The 26,855-nt window shown below is 46.8% G+C and overlaps 2 protein-coding genes and 1 long non-coding RNA gene across 3 annotated transcripts; 1 reads left to right on the forward strand and 2 right to left on the reverse strand.

Moving 5' to 3' along the window:
* Nucleotides 1-3,325: 3,325 nt before the first annotated feature.
* On the reverse strand, nucleotides 3,326-13,493 carry Garin1a (golgi associated RAB2 interactor 1A). Its single transcript, XM_076566596.1, has 5 exons — nucleotides 13,185-13,493; nucleotides 10,395-10,576; nucleotides 7,638-7,887; nucleotides 6,269-6,387; nucleotides 3,326-3,669 (listed from the first exon to the last, which is right to left on the reverse strand). Exons 1-5 carry the CDS (start codon nucleotides 13,335-13,337, stop codon nucleotides 3,480-3,482), a joined length of 894 nt encoding a protein of 297 aa, XP_076422711.1. The 5' UTR covers nucleotides 13,338-13,493; the 3' UTR covers nucleotides 3,326-3,479.
* Nucleotides 13,494-13,536: 43 nt separating this feature from the next.
* LOC121827895 (uncharacterized) lies at nucleotides 13,537-25,110 on the forward strand. The gene is made up of 2 exons (XR_006070222.2): nucleotides 13,537-13,781; nucleotides 24,838-25,110. It is a non-coding gene; the product is annotated as an uncharacterized LOC121827895 (long non-coding RNA).
* Hilpda (hypoxia inducible lipid droplet associated) lies at nucleotides 21,215-23,890 on the reverse strand. Its single transcript, XM_015998052.3, has 2 exons — nucleotides 23,727-23,890; nucleotides 21,215-22,058 (listed from the first exon to the last, which is right to left on the reverse strand). Exon 2 carries the CDS (start codon nucleotides 22,000-22,002, stop codon nucleotides 21,808-21,810), a length of 195 nt encoding a protein of 64 aa, XP_015853538.1. The 5' UTR covers nucleotides 22,003-22,058; nucleotides 23,727-23,890; the 3' UTR covers nucleotides 21,215-21,807.
* Nucleotides 25,111-26,855: the final 1,745 nt, after the last annotated feature.

Genomic DNA, 26,855 nt, shown 5'->3' on the forward strand with positions numbered 1-26,855 from the left:
TGTTCAGTTCTTTATTAGATCATCAGGTGTTTTAGACAGGCACAGTAACACAGCTTCACAGAGTTAAACAAATGCAACATAAACAGAAGTAATACACCTTAAAATAATCCTCTACAACACAGGGATCAGCATCAATAGTGTAGTAGAAACCAGAGGCCTCAAACCAGACCAATGACTCTTTACAGTGAACACTTGTAAGTAAAGATATATGGACAAAGGGTTTAGGGTGTGACTCACTGTGTGACACTGCAGATTCCATGATGAGATTTTAAGTTTTTTTCCCTTTTTAAAAAAAATTTCCCCCTTTTTTTCTCTTAAATTTTGTTTTATTGGGGGTTGGTTTCAGAGACAGAGGGCATATGGAAAGGGATGGGGAAATGAATGGGAACAAGATACATGATGTAAAAGACACATAGAATAAATACAATTTTTTTTTGTGCTGCTTGGGTCTTGAACACAGGACCTCATACATGATAGACAAGTGCTCTACCACTGAACTACAATCTCTAGCCCCCTTTTTTCTTTTTAAGTTGATTATATCAGATCTTTTGTCACAACAGAAAGCTGACTACTATAAGTTATATAAAAAATGCCCACTACTTGCAGATCTGAAGTTGAGATGTAAGGGTGGTAGCGATTTGACCGGGGGTGGGGGTGGGGGTGAGTGGGGTCCACTGTTGAAAGTTAGAGGCAAACCTGGCTGTGATGGTGGATATACTAGGAAGCTGCTACTTGGGAGGCAGAAATAGGAAGACCATGAGTTTAAGGCCAGCCTTGGATATACAGACTCCATCTCAAAACAAACAACAAACAAAAAACAGAACCAGTTGCTAGTTTTGGCTCCTCTTTTCTAGGTCATCTGTTCTTAACCTGTGGGTTGTGACCTCTTTGGGGGTCAAATGATCCTTTCACAGTTATCCAAGATGATCAGAAAACATAGATATTTACATTATGATTGATAACAGTAGCGGAATTACAATTCTGAAGTAGCAATGAAAATAATTTTATGGTTGGGATCACCACAACACAAGGAACTGTATTAAAGGGTTGAAGCACTAGGGAGGTTGAAAACCACTGCTTTAGAGGAATGTGGTACTTCTGGCCAAGTGTTTGGAGAGGATCATCTTCACCAGTAAGCCAAGCATGCCTTCCACACAGTAAAGGCAGAGAGCAGTGGCACCCAAATAAAATGGAGATCTTGCTCAGCCAACAGAAGAGGACATATACTACACAAGCAAAACTGTAGGTGGAGTTTCCTGTGCTGGTGACCACTCCCAAATAATCACTCAAACTCAATATTAATTGTAAATGCTTGGCCAATAGCTCAGGCTTGTTACTAGTTAACTCTTATGTTTAAATTAACCCATATTTCTTATCTATGCTTTGCCATGTGGCTAGGTATCTTTTCTTAGTACAGCATGCCCATCTTGCTTCCCTCTGCATCTCTTGGCATCTCCTCTGACTCTGCCCTTCCTCTTCCCAGCATTCTCCCTCTGTCAGGCTGTCTCTTCCAATCTCTTCCTGCCCAGCTATCGGCCAATCAGCTTTTTATTAACAATGAGAGCAATACATATTTACAGTGTACAAAAGTTGTTCCATAGCACAGAACCATCAGGGACTTGGTTCTGGAGAAATGCTACTTCCTGGCTTGCCCCATATGGCTCGCTCAGCCTGCTTTCTTATACAACCTGCTCAAGGGTGGCACCACCTACAGTGGGCTGGACCCTCCCACACCCATCATTAATAAAATACCCCACAGAGAAAAAAAATGCACCATAGGCCAATCTGATGGAGACATTTTCTCATTTGTGGTTCTGTTGTCCCATGTGACTCTAGCTTGGGTCAAGCTGACAAGAAACTAACTAGAACCATGTTCAAAGGTGTGCTTGTTCTCCATGGAGGGAGGAAGAAAGCCACAGGCCCTAGATAGCCTCTCAGTATCTTGCATAACCCAATCCTGCCAGGATTTACTCCTCAGATTAACCAAGCCTTCCTGGGAGGGGACAGCCATGTTCCTCCTCCTGGCATCACACATGATGTGAGATACAAGAAGGCAGGTCCTCTAACTTTATTTAGGAACTGAGTGGCATAAATGTCATGTCAACATTAATGGTCTTCCCTTATCTTTAAAACAGAGTTCAGTAGCTGCACCAAGCTGTCTCCAAGGACAGGAAACTTCTCCTTCTCTCTTATTCCTTCTGATGAGCCCAACACCACACACCAAACAAGGCACCAAACAGATGTCATTAAATACGTATTTTTTTTTTTCTGTCTGTTTAGAAGCTGCATATGAACCTACTGATATTTTAACTGTTGTCTGGGCCCCATGGCCCTGCATTCAGCACCCCAACCGCCACTCAGGCCGTGCCGGTCTCTGCTGTGACCGCCATATGTAGGTTTAAACTGTCTCTATCATTTTATTTACCAAGAAGGACTTGGAAGTCAGATATCGGAGTGAAAACCTGTTAGATTAGAGAAGCCGAAAAGCAACCAGCTGGCCTTGGCTAGTGACACCGCAAGAGACGAATCTCTTCCCTCGTCCCGGAACTAAAAGGAAGCTCAAACTCTAGTCCCCGCCCTTTTCTTCCTGAGCATCTTCTCTATCTAAACCGCTGGCTTCTCTATGGCCAATTCTAGTCCGCTAGTCGCTGGCTCCGCCCCCTGATTCCAGGTAAACTTTATTGGCCTCTGGAGTGTCACAGTGCGATCAAAATATCCCACAACACTTTTTGGATATTATGGTGGTATATTCTGGGTAAATATTCCTAATGGTCTAGGAGGGGAGAACAGTTTTGATTATCTCCTACACAATTAAGGTATTTGCTCAGAAACCTGCAAGACACAAGATCTCCCAGCTTGCTTTCACTAGGTCCCAGGAGTGAACAGTCAGGGCAGTCCGAATTTCTTTGATGAGGAGTCACCACCACCCTTACCAGAAGCCACGTCTCCGTTAGTAACCCACTTGTTCATGGCCAAGGGCGTGCAGGCAGGCTTCTACCCTAACACAGGGAGTTGAGAGATGAACCCTCGATTTCTTACTTGAGACGGATGAGGTTATCTCCTAGCTGGTTGCCATCATACTCAGGATTTCTATATACCAAAAGCCCATTTCTTCCTTGGTAACGGAAGTTAGAGTTCTCTCCAGGGGCCGTTTTCTTTGCACGGGATGTATCGGCTTGGCTTAGATGCTTCAGGCTTTCAATTGAGCAGGCGATAGCTTCCTTCCCATTTATTTTCCTGAGGAGTGACCGTCGATTTCCAGCCAGCTCTTAGCCAGCCACCCACATCTCCCCACCCCCAACACAACCTACGACAACGAGGAGGACTCGATTGGAGATTTATTGGTGGAAGTAGCGGAGCGTCTTGGCGTAAGCACCACCTCGTCTCTCCCATGGTTCCTTGGCCCACTGTGGGAAGCAGCATTATACGAGGCAGAGCAAACGCATGGAAGACAGGGCTGACACCCGTCTGGCTAGGTGTTAAGGTCCCAAAAAGTTCTCTCCTAGGGAGCTGGCTACAGGAACCTGCAGGAAGTTCTCATTTGGGTCCTCTTGTTCCCAGAGGCTGTGGGTCAAAGTCGCTCTCATGGGCATATTAATTGAAGATGCCATCAGTGGGGGTGTCTTGCATCTCTTGGGTTTGTCTGTCACTGTGGCAGCATCATTGTGTCTGTGGGAGTCCAGAGAGTCCCAGGTCATAGGAAGCAACAGAAAATGAAGAAAACATTGTTAGACTCCACAACGGCTCAGCAGTGAAGAGCACTCTTCCAGAGCACCTAAGTTTGGTTCCCAGCACCTATATGGCATCTTACAATTGTCTATGACTCCAGTTCTAGGGGATCTCATGTCCTCTTCTGGTCCCCACAGGCACTACAGGCAAAACATCCACACACATTAAAAAAAAAAAAAAAAAAAAAAAAAAAAAAAAAAAAAAAAAAAAAACCTGCTCAAATTTTAAACTATTTTTTTAAAGTCTGAAAAGAGATTCAGTGGTTAAGAGCATATATTTCTCTGCCAGAGACCAGCCGAGTTACACAGTGAAATGTGATCTCAAAAAAAAGAAAACAAACAAAACAAACCATGCAGGGCCTGGTGGTGCACGACTTTAGTCCCAGCACTGAAGAGGCAGATGCAAGCAGCTCTTTGTGAGTTCAAGGCTCACCTGGTCTACATAGTGAGTCCCAAGCCAGCCAAGAGCTAAACAGTGAGACACTGTCTCAAAATCCAAACCAACGAACAAAAATCCAAAACATCGGTCTCTTAATGCACTCCTGTAATCCGTACTTGGAAAGTGGAGACAGGAGGCGTCTGTAGTTCACGGTCCTCTCCTGTCTTCAAAACAAAACAAACAAACAAACAAAAAACTCTCCAAACAACCAAATAACCCATGAAAGCTCCTAAGAGGAAAAATCTACTTAAATCATTAGGAAATAGAAAGAGAAGGTGATGACCCCACTTCCTGCTAGGAAAAACAATGAAATATTTTTATTATTTTATGCATATGGTGTTTTGTTTTCATGTATGTCTGCTCACCACTTGTGTGCCTGGTGCCTGAGGAGTGCGCTGGATCCCTTGAAGCTAGAGTTACAGACAGTTGTGAGTTGCCATGTATGTGCTGGGAACTGAGCCTGAATCCTCTGGAAGGGCAGCCAGTGCTTTTAACCGATGAGCCATCATTCCAGCTCCAAAGAAAGGAATTTTTTTTTTTGGAAGCTGAGGCAGGAGGATTACAGCAAGTTCAAGTCTATTTCGAGCTATAGAGTAGAGTAAAACAAAACAAAGGAGGCAGGAATGGGGGTGTGGCTCAGTGGGTAGTCTTCAGCTGCCAAGCCTGAAGCCCTGGGCAGGAATGGGGGTGTGGCTCAGTGGGTAGTCTTCAGCTGCCAAGCCTGAAGCCCTGGGCAGGAATGGGGGTGTGGCTCAGTGGGTAGTCTTCAGCTGCCAAGCCTGAAGCCCTGGGCAGGAATGGGGGTGTGGCTCAGTGGGTAGTCTTCAGCTGCCAAGCCTGAAGCCCTGGGCAGGAATGGGGGTGTGGCTCAGTGGGTAGTCTTCAGCTGCCAAGCCTGGAGCCCTGGGCAGGAATGGGGGTGTGGCTCAGTGGGTAGTCTTCAGCTGCCAAGCCTGAAGCCCTGGCCTCCAACCCTAGCCCCTGGGAGGTGGAGGCAGGAGGCTCACGAGTTTGAGGTCACCCTTGGCTTTATAGTGAATTTGAGGCCATCCAGGGTGACAAGAGGCTCATGGGGGAGGGGAAGGGGAGAGCAGAGGAGAGGGAGAGGGGCCAGGTTGAAAATTATCAAGAAGGAATGATCAGGCAGCGGACATTTTAACTTCAAAAGTGAGGCTGCTTTAGCAATCTGAAAGGACCAGCTTTTCTCTTCTAAAAGGGTGCCATATGCTATAGGGATTGTCCAGAGAGGCAGCTTTTAAATCGAGACAACAACAAAAAATCTCCTCCCACTGGAAGAAAAATCACAAATTTAAAAAACAATTATGTATTGATGGCAATATACGAGTAATACTTGCCCTGCACATGGGGGTTCAGTCTGTGGCTGCTTGTAGGGGAATTAGTTGAAACTTGGAGCTAGGAGGAGTCTTTGGTCACTGGCCAAAGAGGCTCAGCCAAGAGGCCTTTGTGAGCTGGGATTAGGGAGTCAGTAGCTAACTGACTTATTTACTAACTCACATTTCTTGGAATTAATTTACCCATTTTTTCCCATTCCTTTTTTTTTTTTGGTTTTTGGAGACAGGGTTTCTCTGTGTAGCTTTGCGCCTTTCCTGGAACTCACTTGGTAGTCCAGGCTGGCCTCGAACTCACAGAGATCCGCCTGCCTCTGCCTCCCGAGTGCTGGGATTAAAGGCGTGCGCCACCACCGCCCGGCTTCCCATTCCTTTTATTGTGTATCTGCCATTTGGAAACAATGGAGTTCATCTATGGAATGAACATCCAGATGTCTGAATGCCACAGAACCTGTTTTCAAACAAGCTTGCAACCAAGTTTAGGGACAAAGTTGTGTGGCTGGCTCTCTAGATAAAAAGGACCAGAGCTGTCATAGGGTGTTGTAGGCCCCATGAGTCCAGGCTAGGGCAAGGGATGCTGGGGCGAGGGATGCTGGGGCGAGGGATGCTGGGGCGAGGGATGCTGGGGAGAGGGATGCTGGGGAGAGGGATGCTGGGGAGAGGGATGCTGGGGAGAGGGATGCTGGGGAGAGGGATGCTGGGGAGAGGGATGCTGGGGCGAGGGATGCTGGGGCTGACCACACAGGACCCACCTGTCTCCTGTGAGCTTGTATCTCTCTGAGAGTCCTAAGAGACTGCCGCTGGCCCGCTCAGCTGCCAGCAGCATTATGGTCTCGCTGGCCTGGGAGGATGACGGCAGGCTGCACTCAGGCTGTGGGGGCGAAATGCAAGTCAGGGGGCTCTGCTGTCAGCCGAGCATCTGTGCTCTTCCTGGCAGAGCCCAACTTCAGTTTCACAGGGCAGGCCTAAGGACCTGCTCTGTGAGCATTAAGTCACAATATTGCTGGGCCAGTCATGGGGGCCTCTAGCAACAGGACAGCTTCTCTGATGTGCTGTGGAGGCTGTGCTCTCCAGAGGGTGAGATATGGACCTTAGAGCAGCTGATATCTAATAGTGGTGATCACCAAAACACACACCTTAATGAAAGCGGGAAAAGCTTTCGTCTTTAAGAGCTCACATTTGGAGCAATCATCTACCTGTGCTTCTGCACCAGGCAGGTCCCGGAAGACCTCATGCCTCGAGGGAGCTCAGTGTCGTGTTGTGTACTTGCAATCCCAGCACTTGGGAGGCTAAGGCAGGAGATGAGCAGAACGTATGAGAGCAACCTGGGCTACATCATGAATTCCAGCCCAGCCTAAGCAACAGAGGAAGACCTGTCTCAACAATGGTGTGCACACACTATACAAGTAAATAAATAATAAGTAAATATAAAAAGACAATAGCTCAGTGACAGAGCAGGTAGAACACTTGTCTAGCATCGAGCACACTGGAGACCCTGCTTCTACCCACAAGAGGGGAAGCTGTGGGAGCTGAGGCAGGAGGATCTTGAGTTTGAGGCCAGCCTGAGCTATGTCGTGGGATCCTATCTTTACAAAAATGTAAAAAGAATAAATCTATAAATACACATGTAAACTATGTTCAAATTTACTGAAATTACCTCTCATATTAAGAATCATTCAGTTGTATCCCACTGTGATAAGGAAATGATGTCTAAATGAGGAGATGTGCCCATGATAGAACACAATTTTTTAAAATACCAACAACATTGTATTCAATAACATACATACTTGTCCCTAAGATCCATGGGAATTGGTTCCAGGATCCACCATCCAATATCAAAATCCACTCTGTTCAAGTCCCTTATTCAAAAGGCATAGCTTTTGCACATGCCTCGTATAACACAAGACTGTACAAACAGCCGCTCTACTGTGTTGTTCAGGGAACAACAACAAGGGAACAATACTTTTCTGATCCAAGGTGTTGAGTGGATCCATGGACCTGCATATATGAAAGGCCAAGTGTCCATTTGCTTATGTGAACATTCTGTGTGTATGAGTATGTACATGGAAATACACTTCTCTGTTTATTTCTCTGCAGACGTTGGGGGGCGTCCCCACTTACTGTTGTTTCAATGGAGGAGCTGGGTATCTTGGGCACCAGGCAGTGAGTGAACTGGATCCTCGGGTCTTTGGTGGTGATAGACAGACCTTTCTGCAAAATTTTCACCAAGCGGATCCAGAACTGAAACACAGCCTGTGGATGTTTCTCGTGGAGCCTCAGGTAGTAAATCTTTTCTGTCACTGTCCTCACCCGAAGGATGCGCTGGGTCCGGTCATAGATTTGTAGCTCCACATACTTCAGGGGAAGGATCCTGGGCGTAATCAGGAAACGTGAGTGTTGGTGCCTCCTGCTGGAGGGTGCTGGCAGGAGACAGCTCCTGTTCTAAGAGTGGGCACTGATTGCCCTCTGATTGTTTGCAGGGTCTTTGTTCCTTAGTAAAGACTGGAACAGCAGTGTCTGCCTAAATGCCAACACTTGATCCCAACACAGAACAAGGAACACAGGCTACATGACTTTGGCTCAAAAAAATCACATAAAAATAATCTGCCCACATCAATCACCACTAGTGCTATTGCTGCATAATATCTTAGTTCTCATAAAACTCTTCGATGAGGGAAAGATAAATATTATTAATTATGTATTTCAGATTTTGTAACGGAAGCTTGGAGAAGTTTGATGAGTGAACGGGGAGGTAACTCAGTAAATAAAAGTACTTGTGCGGGCATGAGGACTGAGTTTGAATCCCCAGCACTCATGTTTAAAAGGAGAAAGGTCAGGCGTTGTCACATGGGTCTACCACCTCAGGGTTAGATGCTGAAACAGGCAGATCCTGAGAGCTCCCTGCCAGCCAGCCTGGCCACGCCAGTGAGTTACCGCTTCAGTGAGAGAGCATCTCATGGGACCATGGCAGAATATGACAGAGCAGGACATCCAGCACAGCCTCTGGCCTTGCACTCTGACACGAACACACACATGCTTGCACATATCCAACATCACACACGCACACGCACACGCACATCGGGCTAGGCACAGTGGTCACCCTAGCACTTGGGAGGCTACAGCAGGAGGATAGGCATTTAAAGCCACCCTTAGCTACCCAGTGTGAGGCAAGCATTAACTACAGGAGAACATGTCTCAAAAAACAAAACCCAAATTAAAAAGCTCAAGGTTTGCTCAAGTTGAAATCTCCGTAAGTGGGAATTAGAACAAAGATTTCTTAACTCATTTCTAAGGTTTTCCCTCCATCTTTGATTCCTTGAATCGAAGAGTCAGAAAGGTGGATGTCTCGTATATATATGTTGATGTCTCTCATATATTGAGGCTTTATGTTTTTCTATTCTTTCCTTTGATCCTCTATCTCCATCTCCCAAGTTCTGGGATGAAAGTTTGTATCATGGTGCTCAGTTTAGTCAGTGCTGGGTGTCAAACCTAGAGCTTTGTGTGTGTGCCAGGTCTACACTCTACCAACTGAACTACAGTTTTTCTTTTTCTTTTCTTTTCTTAAAGATTTTTTTTTATTATGTATACAGTGTTCTGCCTGCATGTATGCCTGCAGGCCTGAAGATGGCACCAGATCTCATTACAGATGGTTGTGAGCCACCATGTGGTGCTGGGAATTGAACCCAGGACCTCTGGAAGAGCAACCAGTGCTTTTAACCACTGAGCCATCTCTCCAGCCCCCTCTTTTTCTTTTCTTTAAGATTTATTATTTGTGTGTGTATGTGTACATATGTGTGTGTGTGTACATGCATGCACATGTGTGTGTGAACGCCATATATATGTAGGTATCTTTGGAAGTTAAAAGTGTGTGTCAGAGTTACAGGTGGTTGTAAGCTGCCTGATGTGGGTGCTGGGAACTGAATTCAGGACTTCAGGAAGAGCAACAAGTCTCTTACCCATGGAATAGTCTCTCCCAATGCCCCCTCACCCTTTTTTGAGACAGGCTCACCATGCTGGGATTTGCAATATCTTTTTCTCAATCTCAATATCTCATAGTTCTATTTGATTTTAATATCTCCATCTTTGAGCTGGCGAAATGGCCCCAAGGGTATAAAGGTGCTTGTGGTTAACTCTAATGACATGAATTCAATCCCCAGAACCCACATAGTAGAGGGAGAGAAGCAACTCCTAAGAGTGAGGGGGGGGGGGAGAAAAAAGAAAAAACAAAGCAAACATTTCATTAGTTCTTGTCTTTAAAAAGAAAATCTCAGGCCGGGCGGTGGTGGCGCACGCCTTTAATCCCAGCACTCGGGAGGCAGAGGCAGGTGGATCTTTGTGAGTTCGAGGCCAGCCTGGTCTAGAGAGCGAGATCCAGGAAAGGCGCAAAGCTACACAGAGAAACCCTGTCTCGAAAAATCAAAAAAAAAAAAAAAAAAAAAAAAAAAAAAAAAAAAAAAAAAAAGAAAATCTCCATCTTCTCTTTGAAAATCCCCCACATTTACACCGACTAAATACTAGGAAGCCAAGGCTGGCATTCTATGAATTCTAGGATAGCCTGGTCTATATAATGAGTTCCAGGCAAGCCAGGCTTACACAGGGAGACTCTATCTCAAAACAAAAACAAAAAACAACCAAACCTGAAAAATAAAAATAAAGTGAAGCCAAGGTCCTGAGACGCTGAGCTGGCTGCAGGAACTGTGCGGCACCTGCTCAGAAGCACCACACTTGTTGTCATATGACACTAAGCAAACATGCCTTAAGTGAGGGGATGGACGGCTCTGCAGAGCTTATGATCTTCCGGCCGGTCTGAAGCCCGCCTGCACAGTACGCAGACCCCTGTCAATCATCCCACAGCCCCGCCCCGCCCTCCAGCCTTACCTGCTGAGAGTGATGACAGGGGCACCAGGGTTGCTACTGGTGGAAAGCGGACCGTGAGGCCAGGTGAGGTTGGCCATCAGGAGGACATTGGGGAGTGGCAGGGAGGGCACTGAAGAGGTTACCCCAAGGATCACAGTGGCAGATCTTTCATAGGCATCCATCCAGTGTCCTTGTTTAGTGACCTGGAACCCAACCCCAGACATGTGGGTCAGAAAGAGAGACAGACAAGGGATGGAAGCATACAGACAGCAGAGAGGGCCACCTCAGCTTGGTGAGCTAGACCATTACCTGCTACTGGTCCCTTTCGTTGGTCTCCCAGACATGGTCTGAGGACAACAGCAACCCCGTGTGGTACTGCTTTGAGTAGAGAAACACGTCTAACTTTGAAAAGGCACCCTAGTCACTTGGGAATTGAGGCAGGAAAATCAGGACTTCAAGGGCATTCCTGGTTTCATATGGCGTTAGAGGGCAGCCTGGGCTATACATGAGACCCTGTCTCAAAACAACAAACAAACAAAAACCCAGAAAGATGTTTTGTAAGAGAAAAAGCTGAGTGGCATCGGGAATTTTACACTTCCCTCCCTGGGACAGAGAAACCAGCACAGATTTCTAACGGCCTGGAAGGGAAGCCAGTTCTACAAGAAGAGAGCAAGCAGAGTGGGAAAGACCCAGGAAGCTCCCGTGCAGGGAGGCTGGAGAGCTTCCCTCAGATAAGAGCGGGCAGCGTGTTGCAGGGTCTTAAACTTCAGAAGGACCTCCTCTGCTTCCCAAAGTACCGGGGGGCACGGGCAGGGCAGGAGCAGTGGGTGCCCAGCACTCGGGCATTGTCTCAGCTCACACCAGAAAAGCATGGAAGCTGTGACCGTTAGGAGCCATACATAACATGTAGAGATGCTGTGTTCCCAAGACCAGCGGCTTTCTCCTAGTGTTCTAGACAGTTCTGACAACTATGCACCCCATGTGGGGACCAGGGACAAGGGGGGACCCCAAGGAGGACTGAAATTGATTCCTACCAGCCTAAGTAACGCTTCAAGAAAAATAAATGAATTCTGGCCAGGCAGTGGTGGCGCATGCCTTTAATCCCAGTGCTTGGGAGGCAGAGGCAGGTGTATCTCTGTGAGTTCTAGGCCAGCTTGGTCTACAAAGCAAGTTCCAGGACAGCCAGGGCTATGCAGAGAAACCCTGTCTTGAAAAACAAAAACAAACAAACAAAAAAATCTGATTTGGGGAAGAGAAAAGAAATGAAATTTTTTATGGTTCACGCTATAAAATAGAATCTGCAGTTTCCACAAAACAGTATTCACTACCAGGAAGTGCTCAATAAATGCTGGGAACTAGTCCTGTTTGGGGATGGTCCAAGGGTGGCAGTGGACAGAGGAGAAGGGAAGAAGTGGAACCAACTGAGGAGTGAATCATTTTAAGTAAAGGTGAGTCTCTCTTTACTTTACGGAATCGAGAAAGAGCTATCAATCGGTCAATCGTGTCTGTGTCCGGGCCGGGTGAGGTTTCCCGTCGGAGAATCTCAATAGCCTCAATGCTAGATCACAGAACAAAACAAGAGGACAAATCTGCTGCCAAGATACCACACATAAAGAGGGACGACTAGAAAGGTCTGGATCCCACACTCTTGCTCCCTCACCCCGGGCTTCCTAGCTCATCTGCAGGAACAGAGGCGTCTACCTGGGGCAGCACAGGAAAATGGAGTATCAGGAACCCTGGACATAGTCTCCCCAAACTGAGACCATGCTGGGCAGTAGCTCATTGCTGTGAGAGCCTCAGATTTGATTCCCAGACCCACCTGGAAAAGTACCCACCTTCTCCTGGACAGCTCCCCAGCTTTTTCCACTTCATTTTGGTGGGTTCCTGACCTCAGATCCTTGATTCCGCCCAGTCTCTCCACCTTAAGCTGGGTACTTTCAGCATCTCTGCCTGCTCCTTTTCTTACCAAAAACCTCAGCAATACCCAAAAGAGTGGCGAAGGAACCCCTGCTGTCTGGCACACCGTTTTCAACTGCCAGCGTCCAGAGAGAATGCCCTGGGTGTCTGTGATCATGCATTGCTGATCCAAATGGACTTAGATAGAGCTTGCTTAGACAGTTACCATTGATAATGGTTGAATGGAGCTCCTTGTACACACACCATGAGGCTCCTTTCAGGGATAAAGAAGCAGCTCCGCCATTAAGAATGTTTATTGTTCTTTCAGGGAACCTGGAGCTCAGTTGCCAGCCTCCCAGTTAGGCAGTTTATAAGCACCTGTAACTCCAGCTCCAGGGGACCTGAAGTCCTCTTCTGACCTCACAGGGCACTGCACTCATGTGTACAGACACACACAATTAAAAATTAAATAAATCTTAAAAAAAAAAACACCTTTTAAAAAGATGCTTAAGTCGGGTGTAGTGACTCACACCTTTAATCCCAGCACTCAGGAGACAGAGGCTGGAGGATCTCTATGAGTTTGAGGCCAGCCTGGTCTTCATAGCTTTAGGCCAGCCAAGGCTACACAGTGAAATGCTCTCTCAAAACAAATCAACAACAACAACAACAACAAAACCCCCAAACAAACCTTTTTTGTACCAGAGTACTACTTAACTCTGCATGGTCTGCAGGGACTCCCTCACAGTACACAAAGGGACGTGACCTTGGGACCTAGACCCTCTGGTTTACTCTGGCTTTGGTGCCTCCCCCACCCACCCCCTGCCCCCAGGACTGTCAGTGCTCATCTTCTCACTAACCCGTGAGAACAGGCCGTGGAAAGGGGAAGACTCTCACCCCTGAGATGCACGACTGTACCTGGATAAAGGTGCTTTCAAACACCACTGAGTCAGAGAACAAGTTGAACTCTGGAGAATGAATTAGTTGACAGAGAAGGCCATCCTCTACTCCAAGTTCCACTCCAGGGCCCGGGTCCCTGACGGCAGGAGGGAGGCCCCTGATTTTATTCATTGGTTCTTAAAAAGGATGGGCTGGGGAACATCTCTGGGGCTCCACACAGACCCAGCCCAACTCCAAGGTGTTGGTGGGGCCTCTGCTCCCCCGACCTCCCCAGCTCCAGTTCCCTGCTTGCTTATGGTTGACCATGTCCACCAGAGCCCTGAGGGCCTGTCGGCTCACAATGGCAGGAATGACATCAAGGAATGTGATGGCTGGCTAACAACAGGGAAAGGGAGAAGGGGGCCAGAACAGGATGTACAGGGCCGTGCGGTGACTGCAAACCAGCAGAAACATCCCGGGTTCTAAACATTCGCCCTTACCCCAAGCAGGAGGAGAATGACCTTCCTAAGAGTTTGCCAAGACGGTGAGCTGGCCAGGCCCCGCAATGAAGGTCTCTGGGAAAATCACAGGCTTTGATCCTCTCTCATCACTGGAAGCTGCACACAAGAGCTCTTTGTAAGTTCAAAGTGTTTACCTAAAGTCAGGCTTTGGGGACCTGCAGGAATGCTCAGCAGGTAAGAGGGTTTGCCGCCAAGCCTGAGTGAGGATCAGCATTTGATCCCTGAGAGCCACAAGATGGAAGGAGAGAACTGGCTCTGTCACGTTGTCCTCTGACCTCTGTGTGCACAGTTTCATGCAGGTGTCCACACACACACATACACACAATAAAAATAACTAAATGTGATTAAAAAATAAAGTCGGGGGCTGGAGAGATGGCTCAGAGGTTAAGAGCACTGACTGCTCTTCCAGAGGTCCTGAGTTCAATTCCCAGCAACCACATGGTGGCTCACAACCATCTATAATGGGATCTGGTGCCCTCTTCTGGCCTGCAGGGATACCTGCAGGCAGAACACTGTATACATAATAAATAAATCTTTAAAAATAAATAAATAAAGTTGGGCTCTGACCTGCCCAGGAGAATGGAAGGGTGGGGAAAGTGAGATTTAAAATAATAATAATAGCCAGGTTGTTATTTAGTTATAAAGAGTGAACAAAGGAAGAGGCAGTGGCTTGGCAGTGTGACTGTTGAAGCCAGCTCAAAGTGGCCACCGAAAGCGGGGTGGGAAGTGTGCCCCTGTGGTGTCAAGCACTCGGGAGGCTGAGGCAGGAGGATTGGTTGAACCCAGGAGTTTGAGCCCAGCTTAGATCTCATTCAGAAAAGCTTACTGAAAAACTGCAGACCATTTCATGATTCTGTCAGGGCTCTCCTTTTTTCCAACCATGCTGCTGAAGTGAACCCTAGAAAAACTTTTTTTTGGGGGGAGGGGACTTCAAAATTTTTATAAATGAACACTTTTTCTTTTCTTTTCATCATATTAGTGAAACAGGGTCTCACTAGGTAGCCCTAGCTGCCCTGGAACTGAGTAGATCAGGCTGGCCTCAGACTCACAGAAAGCCACCAACCGACCTCTGCCTCCCAAATGCTTGGACTAAAGGCGTATATATGCCACTGCATCTGGCCAGCAAACACACTTTAAAGATAACACATCATCAAAGAAATTGTAAAATGTCTAGACTGGGTGTGTTGGGAATTTAGTAAAATAAAAACAACTTGTCAAAAAGTGCACGTTTTAGCCTCTGATTACAGAGTGGTGGCTCACTCCTGTGATCTCAGCACCTAGGAAGCTCAGACAGGAGGATTGCCGTGGGTTTGTGGCCAGCCTGGGTTACTTATTTGAGGGTAACCTGTACTACCCAGTGAGGTTATGTCTCAAAATAAAACCAAAAAGCACAGGCAGGACCTATCTGAGCTCCATTCAGCCAAGGGAACATGCTCTGAAAAGCCAGTGTTACAGGAACTTAGGGGAGGGGGGTGCTATGTTAGAGACCCAGAGGAGGTCATGGCACCTCGCTTCAGCCCTTCTCTCTCTTCTTGCTCTCTGGCCTGGCACATTTATCCTCTTCCCTTTCTCTCCTATAATAAACTACCGCCTTTCTTGCAACAGAAAGAAAGAGAAGAGAAGGAACCACTGCTAGTCATGAATAGACACACAGTTCCTTCTTAACTGCAAAAAGAGAAACATACTATGTTCCTGGATTCAGCATCAAGATGCATATAACACATACACGCACACCACATAAATTTTTATATTGCCATAAAGCTGAAGAGACCATCATATTTATAGTACATCTTTTCATCACTAAGGTGAGATTTGTTCATGCAACAAATATTTAGTGAGCACCTACTATGTGCTAGACAGTATTCTGGATGCTTGGGATACATTAATTAAAAAAAAAAGCTGTTGTTTCAGTACTGAGGACTATACTCAGAGCCTTGCACTTGCTAGGCAAGTATTCAACCACAGAGACAGACTCTCGCTATTTATTTACTTCTATTTTTGTTTGTTTGAGATAGAGTCTTACTGTGTAGCCCTGGCTGTCCTGGAATTCACTCTGTAGACCAGGCTGGCTTTGAACTCACAGAGATCCACCTGCCTCTGCTGAGTGCTGGAATTAAAGATGTGCACTACCATTTCTGGCCCTAAAAGCTTTTTGCAATGGGATTCAGACAGAAATAAAAAACTATAGAGTGTGCTGGAACGATCTATAGAAATAAAAGAATGAATTGGAAGGCTTATTGCCTCATTAAACAGGGTGGGCAGTTTTTAAAAAGCATATTTTCTGTTGGAGCACATATGCACCATGGCATACTTGTAGATTTCGTAAGACAATTTGGGGGTTCTCTTCTTCTTCCCTGTAGTTCCTGGGGATTGCACATAGTCTGCCAGGCTCTGCAGCAGTACCTTTACCCTTGGAGTCATTTTGCCACCCCGCTTCTGGAGATTTCTGAAATCAGTGGCACCTTCATTGCAATGAAAATGCCTATGATCCAACTTCAGACATCTTTCCCTCCCCCCTGCATTTCTTTCTTTCTCCTTTTCTTCTGTTCATTTCTGTGGTTTCGAGTGTGTGGTAAGTGAGCATGTCTGTGTGTGTTTCCTTGTGCGAGGTGTAGCTGTGCACATGGCATCTGTGGAGCTCAGAGGACAGCTCTCGGGTGTTGGTCCTTACCCTTCACCTGGAGACCAGGTCTCTTCGTACTGTGCACCCCAGGTCAGGCAGGCCAGCTAGCTTCTTTTAGTTCTCCTGGGCCTTGGGATCGCAGAAGCACCTACTACTGCTCTGGGCTTGTATATGTGTTTGGGATCAGAATTTGGGTGGTCAGACTTGCTGGGTAAAGAACCTTTACCCACTGAGCCACATCCCAGCCCCCAGGGCTTATTTGAACTGTCTGTTCATGGGCTAGCCTTATGCTATTCTAAATGTTGAAGTTTTATGGACCTTAGGTTAATTTGAAAATAATTTTTTTCTTCCTCCCACCCCCGCCATTCTGTTGAATATGGCACAATATTCCCTTCTTCCTCAGCATCCACTAGATGGCAATAGTTCAAACCTCTAGTTAACAGATTTAAAACTCAGTGGTTGGAGTTTTCTACACGTTCTGTGCCTTGGCTCATTGCCATATCTTTGCTCACGTGTTCCTACCACTGAGACGTTCTTCCCAAACTCAGCAGGCCCCCAAATCTCTTCATTTTAGCTGGACCCAGTGCACACTTGTAACCCTACTACTCAAGAAGCAGAGGCAAGGGGATTGAAAATGTATGGCCTACATGAGCTACATAGACAAGGCTGCATTGTGAGATGGTCCTATGACCATACAAGGCATATGCATATTCACACCCCACACAAGAGCACACACACAGATACACTCGCTTATCACACACATGAAAATACAGGGGAAAAAATCACAAGAGGCTCTTCATTAACACCCACCTCCAATTAGCTTCCTGTATCTCTGTCCTATATAAATATTTCTGTCACAGTTATTATATGAGATTTTTTTAAAACCTGTTTTCCCCTCTAACGTCTTATGCATCACTGGAGGAGGTCAGTTAGGATGAGGTCAGAATTCCATAGGTTCTGTGTGCAATGTGTTGGTCCAGCTAGGCTGCTACATTGCAGTAGCAACGCTGCCTTTACGTCCCCCTCCCGCAATCTCTATAGCTTCACACAGTGAACACTGGTTTCCCTTTCTCAGGGGTCAATTGAGGCTTTTCTCTGTGGCATCTTCACTACAGGGCATAGGCCAACGGAGAAGTTCCATACATATCAATGCTAGTTCTCGAAGCACGGGGGAGGGCGTGGGGTGGGAGCTTCCACTATGGAAGTCAGTCTTGACATGTTTTACATGCTGCTTCTACTCAGAACTAATTGAGCAGAATTAGTCATGTGGCCTCATTCAACCACAAGGGGTCAGGAGTGAGCTTCCAGCCAGAAATGGTCGCAGTCACCTGTAATCCCAGTGAAGAGGCTGAGGCAAGATTTCTGTAAGTTTGAGTCCATTCTGGACCACTCAGTGAGACTCTGTCTCCAAACAAACAAACAAACAAACAAACAAACAAACAAACAAACAAACAAACAAAGGAATGCAGGAATATTTGGAGACTACAATGACTACCACTAGTGGCCTTCCTGGTAGATAATTACTCAACTCACATCTCCTGCACCCTTACTACACCTTCCCTCAAAGGAAAAAATTAAATAAAATTTCTCTACCAGTGTGGCTGACACACACACACACACACACACACACACACACACACACACACACATATATACACCATGCTTCTGCACATCTAACACACACAGTAGCAGGAGGCCAGGTTAACAGCAGTCCAGCCGATGAGGAGGAATGGGGGTGGACCACAGCAGCCTGATGATTGTGGAGTACCAACAGTAGTGTGGGCCCCTTCCCCTGGAGGAAGGGGTGCACTGTCTAGGCAACTGTTTCCTTTTGGGAACTCAGGTCTTGCTACATTATAACCTAATATGTCCTTGACTGATGAAAAAAAAATTGGAATTAGCTGGGCATGGTGGTACAGCCATGCAGTCCCACCATTAGGAGACTAAGGCAAGGAGGGCTGCCAAGAGTCCCAAGTCAGTACAGACTACATAGCGAAACCCGTCTCTAAATTAGTGTGCATGGGTGCACACAGCCAAAGCCAACTAACACTGATATGTGTGACATTAGCTTACATGGAGGGCAGGCGTGCGCCACCACGCTTGGCTTCCAGTTACAATTTTTGACTTGTACATTTATTTATTTATTTATTTATTTATTTATTTATTTATTTATTTATTTATGGGTGGGGGGCACATTTGTGAATGGCAAAGAACAACTTTCAGGAGTTGGCTCTCACCTTCCATCTCATGGGTTCCGGGGATCCAATTCAGGTCATCAGGCTAGGTAGCAAGTGCTTTACCCACTGAGCCATCTTGCCAGACCTCCAATTACATTTTTTCATTTACATTTTGTGTGTGTATGTGTGTTTTGGGGTGAGAGTGCCAGCATACCACAGCATTTGCATAGATTTCAGAGAACAACCTGTGGGAATCAGTTCTCTCCCTCCACTCTGTAGGTTTCAGAAATCAAAATCAGGTCATCTGACTTGTTGATGAGTGTCTTTACCTGGTGCTAAAACATCACACCAGCCCTCCAAACACATTGACAGAACTACACTAATGAAATCAATTCTGTAACCTCATCAATGTCAAGACTAGTTTACCATGTGCCCAGAAGCAGATGTGAGAAACTATCTCCCCCACCCCCCACCCCGACCGAGTTTCTCTGTGTAGCTTTGGAGCCTATCCTGGAACTCACTCTGTAGACCAGGCTGGCCTCAAATTCAGAGATCTGACTACCTCTGCATCCTGAGTGCTGGGATTAAAGGTATGCGCCAACACCACCCAGCGTGACAACAGATTTTAAACCTCAACAGCTGAATAACAAGTTTGAGGCAGCCTGAGCTACAAAGCAAGACCCAATAAATAAATCTTTGGCTAAGAAAAATGTACCACGTACCTAGAATGGGAAGTTTGGCAATATACTGATACCACACAGCAATACACAAAATGAATCCCTAAACAGGGTTTATCAGCCTGTTTCATTAAGAGCGCCCAGAAAGCAGAACTGGTTGAACAGGAGGCTGTGTTCCATTCCTTTCTTTTGGCCATAATCAATCAAATTCCTAAAACAATGAACACAGACATGAGAACAAATAGATAACATAGCCTGAGGCAAAGTGAACACTTTGATACGCAGGGCAGGAGATGGAGTGGTGGACAGGGGGGGAAGGAACCCTCTTTGCCGGTCATGATGGCACACACCATTAATCCCAGCACCTGAGGCAGATGGGGCTCTGTGAAGGAGGCCAGTCTGGGTCACTTGTGGAGCTAGAGAGTTCTAGGCTAGACAGGGCTATGTCGTGAGACTGTTCTGAAACTAAACAAAACACGCTCTTCCACTGTTGAATAAAGGTGAAGCTGCCAGAGCCGGGTGAGGGCAGAAACAATCACCTGCAATGTAGCTATAATCCCAGATCCTTGAGGCTAGGGTGGAAGGGTCCTAAATTCAAGGCCAGCCTGGGTCACTTATCAGCTAAATTTAGTAGCTGACTTTAGTGGACCACAAACAGATTAAACAGCCACATGGGTGGATAAGACGATGCAGAGAACAGAACAGCAAGGCCTGCAGGAACACTCGTCTCTTTTAGACTCAAGGAAGGGCTGGGAGAGGGCGTTGTCCTCGGGGAATGAATGGACAACTCTGCCTTGGAGACAAGTCTCTTACATAAAGTGGCATATAATCTCCAAAGGACCCAAGTACATCCTAGCATACACTTACCTCTGAATTACCTATAGTACCCAATAGAATAGAAATAATATAGTTGCTCTATTTTTTGTTTAGGGAGAAATGAAAAGAAAAATGTCTTATCTTGGACAAAAATAGTTCATCATGGACATAATTAAAACAAAAACAAAAAAACAATTTTCGGGGCTGGAGAGATGGCTCAGTGGTTAAGGGCACTGACTGCTCTTCCAGAGGACCTGGGTTCAAATCCCAGCACCCACATGCAACTCACTGTCTGTCATTCCAAGATCTGACACTCACACACAGAGGCACACCTACAGGTAAAACACTAGTGCATATAAAATAGAAGTAAATAGATAAAAAATATTCCCAGGACTGACTTAGTTTCAGTGGTACAGTGCTTACCTAGTATGGGCAAAGCCCTAAGTTCAATCCTGAGCACTAATAATCAAAAGCTCAAACTACAACTGGCTGAATCCATGGAGGTAGCTATGAAGGGCCAATTGTGATAGTCTTGCCTATGCTCATATAACTGGCTGATACAGGGCAAACAGGAACAAAAGCCCTGTTCCCAAGTCTATGTCTGAACAATTTTGTTTGTTTGTTTGTTTGTTTGAGCTCAGTCTTGCTATGCAGTCTTGGAACTTTTGGCAATCCTCCTGCCTCAGCTTCCTAAGTACTGAGGACCATATAGGCATATACTACCATGTTCAATTCCTAAACAAAGCTTTGAGCACTATCTTGCTCCTGAGTTTTAAATACTAAGTTTAGGTATAAGCAGGTGAATCAGGAGGTCAAGGCCAGCCTCAGCTACATGAGACAATCTCAAAAATAAAAATGGCTAGGCATGGTGGCACACACCTTTAATCCTAGCACCAGGGAGGCAGTGGCAGGCATCTATCTCTCTGTGAGGAGAGGGAGAGAGAGAGAGAGAGAGAGAGAGAGAGAGAGAGAGAGAGAGAGAGAGAGAGAGAGGGGAGAGGGGTGAGAGGGGAGAGGGGAGGGGGAGAGGGGAGAGAGGGAGAGAGAAGGGGAGAGAGGGGGAGAGGAGAGGGGGAGAGAGAGGGGGGGGGGAGAGAGAGGGAGAGAGGAGGGAGAGAGGGAGGAGAGGGAGAGAGAGGGAGAGAGAGAGAGAGAGAGAGAGAGAGAGAGAGAGAGAGAGAGAGAGAGAGAGAGAGATATTACTCAAACTTTTCCTTACTAATTTCAGGGGCAGACATGTCAACTTGACACATAGTGGAAATATATATAGTCACATTTATTGCATTAGAAAAATTCATTTAAGCCACACAGTGGCTGGATCTCCCACACCCTGAGCAGGTCTGATCATCCCACAACCCTCTTTAGACATTATACATAAACACATGTGCACTACATTGGAGGAAGAACTTAAATGTACAACTGAGACCTGAACACTGGATATTCCAACCTCTCTCTCCTTATTGCCAACCCATAACCCCTTAACTGCTGTCCAAACAGCTCTCATGGAAGAGACTCAGGATCAAACCAACCAGAATATACGTATGTCCAAGAGTCCTTCATCTTCCAACAGCTGAAGTTGGTACACCTCCATCTCAGAGCACACTGCAGGACAGCAAAGCATATGGCAAACGTCGGAAGAATGAGATTCCTTCCCACAGCCAGACAACCCACTCACACCTCTACATTAGATATGCCCTTTTCCAGGGTAAGGAACAACCAAAAAAAGGCCCTTCCAGGCCTACTAACAGTTCTTTGGAGACACCGACGCTGCCTCTTCGGGAATGGAGCACTTGGTTGAACATGCTGATGTTAGTGTGCCAAAGTACGGCTGATTTCTGGATGGAGGTTTTATTGTACGCCTCTAGATGCATGGTCTGGTAGGCCTTTGGGAGGCTCTGTGTTGTCCAGCTGACCTCTGGTGACCCAGGGGCTCCCAGGCAATGGGCTCTCCAATAAGCCCTCCAGTGACTCCATCAGTCTAACAAAGACGGACAGCAGGGTCAGTATGACCCCCAGCAGATAGAGGTTCACCATATACTTCATGGCTGCTATGTCCAGCTCCTTTGCAGGGAAGTAGAGCTGCTTTCTGCTTCTAGACCCTGTGAAGAAAGAGGAAAAAGAGTCTATAATCTAGTCTCTGGGGATGTGTATGCATCCTTCAACTCTGATTTTCCTGGGAGCGAGAGAAGCCCCGCCAGCCAGGCAGCCAGAGCCACTCACTGTATGTCTGCTCACAGCATCATCCCCGTGTGTTTGCACTGCAAACACCACGGCTGAAGAACAAATCACACGCTGGAATCATTTCCAGAGCACCGTTTACAACTGTTTGTCTTCGCTCTTCTCACTCTTTCCAGAATCCTGCTCTGTTGCCCAGGCTAGCCTCATACTTGAAGCAATCCTCTTGTCTGTGCCTCTCAAGTGCTGGGATTACAGAGACATTCCACATATCCAGCTACTTGTACTTCTCTTGAAGACCATTCCTACCAAGAGCAACGGACAGACCCCATGTTGCCATGCCAGTACTTCCCCTTACATAACGAACTATAAGAAAAATCATGCTGGAGAGACATGGGCTCAGCTGTTAGCACTGGCTGATCTTGCAGAGGACTGGAGTTTGATTCCCAGCACCCACATGGCAGCTCACAATCATATGTAACTCCAGTCCCAGGGAATCTGATACCATCTCTGGCCTCTACGGGCACCACACACCCAAGTTGCATAGCAAACATGCAGACAAAACGTGAGGCACAATACACACACACACACACACACACATGAAAATGCTAGATGGGGCTGGTGGTGCATGCCTGGGGCTACACAGTGACTTAAAACCCAGCCTGGGCAACTTAGTGAAACCCTGACTCAAAAGGTGTAAAAAGAGGTTTGAACCAGGCAGTGGTGGCCACACCTTTAATCCCAGCATCGGCAGTCAGATCTCTAAAGCCAGTCTGGTCTACAGAGCAAGTTCTAAGACATCCAGGGCTACACAGAGAAACCCTGTCTCGGGGATAAAAAAAGAGACTGAAAATATAACTCAGTGGTATAGAGAGCTCGCCTAGCATGCTGCAGCACCACAAGAATAGAAAATAAGAACATGCTCTAGATAAGACAACCTGTATATTAGTCGACTGCACCACACATTTGATTATAAACGTCTTGAAAGTCAATATAAATATAAACGATAAGGGTGGCAAAGGCCTGTAATCCCAGCTATGAAGGAGGCTGAGGCAGAAGGAATGCATGTTTAAGGGCGGCCTGAGCTACAGAGAGAGAGTTTAGAAGCTACTTTGGGGGACTTTGGTGAAGCCTTGTCTCAAATTAAAAAGGGCTGGCCCAGTGGTATAAACCTTAGCATATACAAAATTCTATGTTCAATCCCTAGTACCTCAAAACAAAGAGCAGTAACCGCAGAATAACTGAAAGTTGAATCAAGTTAATTTGTCCAAGCATACTTGAATGCTTTCAAATAGTTTAATCATTCTGGAAGAAACTTAGGGCCATGCGGTCGTCCCACAAGACAAGGACCCAGCCTTCAGGGGGGCAGTTACTACACAACACTCCAATAGATACATTAGAGAGGGGAAGACGAGGGTGCTTTGGGCAAGCATGGTGGGCGAGCATCGGCGGCCTGTGGGGTTCATAGATCGGCAGAGAGCCCAGGGAGGCTCTGGAGGCACAGCCCTGAAGGGAGCCGCAGGCAGCCTGACCGACCACAGGCGAGGGATCCAGGATTTGGCCTCCAGCCTGGAGGGTCCTGGACCAGTTACCTCAGGAAGAAGAGTCGGGAGACGGCTGCTCGCGGTCACAGCAGGTCATGCAGGCCTAAGGAGGAAGATCCGCAGAGTCGCAGCGTGGGAACTCCACGCAGGCACCGCTCGGGATACAAATAAGCAGCAGAGAGAAACCGACGTCTCGAGGCCCCGCCCACCATGGCCGAGGCCCCGCCCCCGGAGACCGCGCACGCGTACCGAAGCCGCACGCACGCTTCCCCGGTGCACGTCCGCTCTTCGCCCTGCCCCTGCGTCAGCCGGACCGGTCACCGCGGAGTTTCGAGGGAGTCGCGGCGAGCACGCGGCTTGCGGTTGACTCACTGCTGTCCGGAAGGGGTCTGGCGTGAGGATCAACCCTGCCGGCCTTCTTCTAAGACAGCCAAGGCGCCTTGACCCCACCCTCCCCGCCGCCGTGCTTGAAGTGACACCCCTCGGGACGGGTAGTGGGTGAAGGCCCGGCAGGGGTTCTTCTTTTGAGCAGGTCCTTACTGAGTAGCCCGGGCTGGCCTCGAACCCTCCCGAGTGAAAGTGAAATATTCTCCTAGCGTTGGGCTTGGCTCTTAACGGTGCTTTGGACAAATCACCTTGCCCCCAGTGGCTCCGGTCCTCAGTGAGGGTATTGGCTCCTAGATGCTTTTTGTTTTCTCTCATTTAAAACAAACAACTAGCTTTTAAAGGTGCCTTCAGCGTGAACGAGAGAGGGAGAAGGTCTTGGTCCAGGCTTCATACCTGGAAATTGATCTGCCTTACTAGTCACCCACAGCTCCAACCAAGACAATGCAGACGTGTTGTCCCAAAAGGGGAATCTCTTCTGAGATTCCTGGGGAGATCGAGAGTGGGAAAGGCCCCCCTAGAATTACGGATAATTCTAACAGTGAATATCCACACGTGGAAGGTTGTGGGTGGCTCCTATCTATGCCTTCTCGGGGTGAAGAGTGGACTGTGGTGGAAGGCAGGGATCGGGGGTCCCTCGATCTCTAGGATCGCTGAGTCAGTGTACCAGGACAAGAACCAAGTCCGTGGGGGTGGGGGAGAAGCCCTCCCCTCTAAGCCAAACAGTTGAAGGGAGGAAGCAAACTCCCGCCGTGACCTTTCCCCTACTTTCCAGGATGTCTAGTCTGTTGCGGAGGGGGTGGGGATGCCCGGAAGAAGAGAGACGAAGAGAGACGTGCTGGCCGGCAGACAGAAGTCCATGGAATCAACTGAGCAACCCACACCAATTTTGGTTCATCGTTTACAGTGTCTGTGCCCCTTTACCCAGAATTCCACTTCTGGGAATTATCCCTCAGGTAATCCCACCTGTGGAGAATGGCGTTATCACAGTACTGTGCGCAGTAGGGAAGGACTGAGAAGGCCCACCAATAAAAGCTGCTTATATAAATCATAGGGCATTCATACAGGGATTGCCATAAGCCAGGAAAAGAAAAGGCAGTCTGTACATACGTTCACAGTCTCCACAGTATGTTGTTAAGAAAAGGTAAGTATAGGACCGAGCTGGGGATGTAGAGTGCTTACTTTATCTATAAAGGTAAAGGTCTCCACGTAAACCATCCATAATCCCAGCATTTGGGAAGTGGGTGCAGGGGGAACAGTACAAATTCAAGGTCTTCTAGTACCTAGTGAGTTGGGCTACAAGCAACACTGTCTCAAAACTACAGGGCTTTAATCCCAGCCCTTGGGCAGGGGCAGGCTGACCTCTAAATTCAAAGCCCGCCAGATCTACAGAGCGGATGACTTTTGGGATAGCAGGGCTACACACGGAACCCCTGTCTTGAAAAACTAAAAAAAAATAACGCAAAACAAAAACCACTGATATGTGCCATAATGTCGATGAAACGTGAAAACAAGCTAATTGAAAGGAAGCAGACTGGTAGCTGGAGAGGTGGCTGAGCAGTTAAGAGCACTGGCTGCTCTTCATTGAACCCAGGCTCAGTCCCCAGCATCCACAGAGTGGCTCACAACTAGCAGTGTCTGGCCTCACCAGGTACTGCACACATGTAGTACAGAGTCATACAAATGCAGGTGAAACATTCATACCCATAAAATGATTTAAAAGACACGCGTATCATTCCATTTAGGTGACATGTCAGAATAGACAAATCCAAAAATCTAAAGAGATAACATAAATTAGTGGTCACCACACTAAAAGGAGGGAGGTTTTTGATAAAAGATCTTGCTATATAAAATACACATTAGGCTAGCCTGGAGATCTCCCTCCTCTGGCCCCTGAGTGTTGGGGCCACTATAGCCAGCATGAGGTTTTTTTTTCTGGTGGGTGATGAAATGTTCAGAAATGAGTGGTGATAGTTGCACAAATCTGTGAATGCACTCAAAACCACTAAATTATATGCTTCATTTAAAAGCTGAAATTTAGACGGGGAATGTAGCTTTGTTGGTAGAGTGCCTAGGACGCTCAAGTCCTAGGTTCAATCCCCAGCATTGTATAAATTGAGTGTGATGGTGCATACCTGTAATTCCAACACTTCGGAGGTGGAGGGTCAAATTTTCAGGGTCATTTTTCAGATACATAACAAATTTAAAAGCAACTTGGGAGATATAGGAACTTATTACACACATCGGAAACTGAACTTTGTTGCATGGATTATGTCTGAATAAAGTCAGATTTTTAACTTTTGAGTCAGGGTCTTGCTGGCTTTAAACTCTCCATCTCTTCTTCAGTCTCCCAAATGTTGTGATTACAGGTGTAGGCCACCCTCAAGAACATTATTTGTCTTTAAAAGAGGTTAAAGACATCTTCAGATAAACAAACAGAGAGACACCACAGGCCTTTACAAAGGAAACTTCTGATGTGCTTGAGAAGAAAAGTAAGGTCAAAAGGAAATGAGCTGCCCGAAGAAAGTGGTCAGATGTTTAGAAAACACATGGGAGAGTCAAAACTATTTCTAATAATAATGATTAGTGTGGGAACGTAAAGATAAGATGAACTAAGAAAACCCTGGTAAACATTGAAGATGGGAACAGGAGCCTGGGTGTGATGTTGAATATCTACAGCACTAGCATTGGCAAGGTGAGGCCGGAGGGTCCGTCGGATGTCAGTTTCTACTGTGTAATGAGCTCAAAGCCAGCCTAGGCTACTGGAGCCTTCAGTCTTGGTTAATCCTGATT

This window comes from Peromyscus maniculatus, chromosome 3, assembly GCF_049852395.1.
Source record: "Peromyscus maniculatus bairdii isolate BWxNUB_F1_BW_parent chromosome 3, HU_Pman_BW_mat_3.1, whole genome shotgun sequence".
In the NCBI taxonomy this organism is placed as follows: Eukaryota; Metazoa; Chordata; class Mammalia; order Rodentia; family Cricetidae; genus Peromyscus; species Peromyscus maniculatus.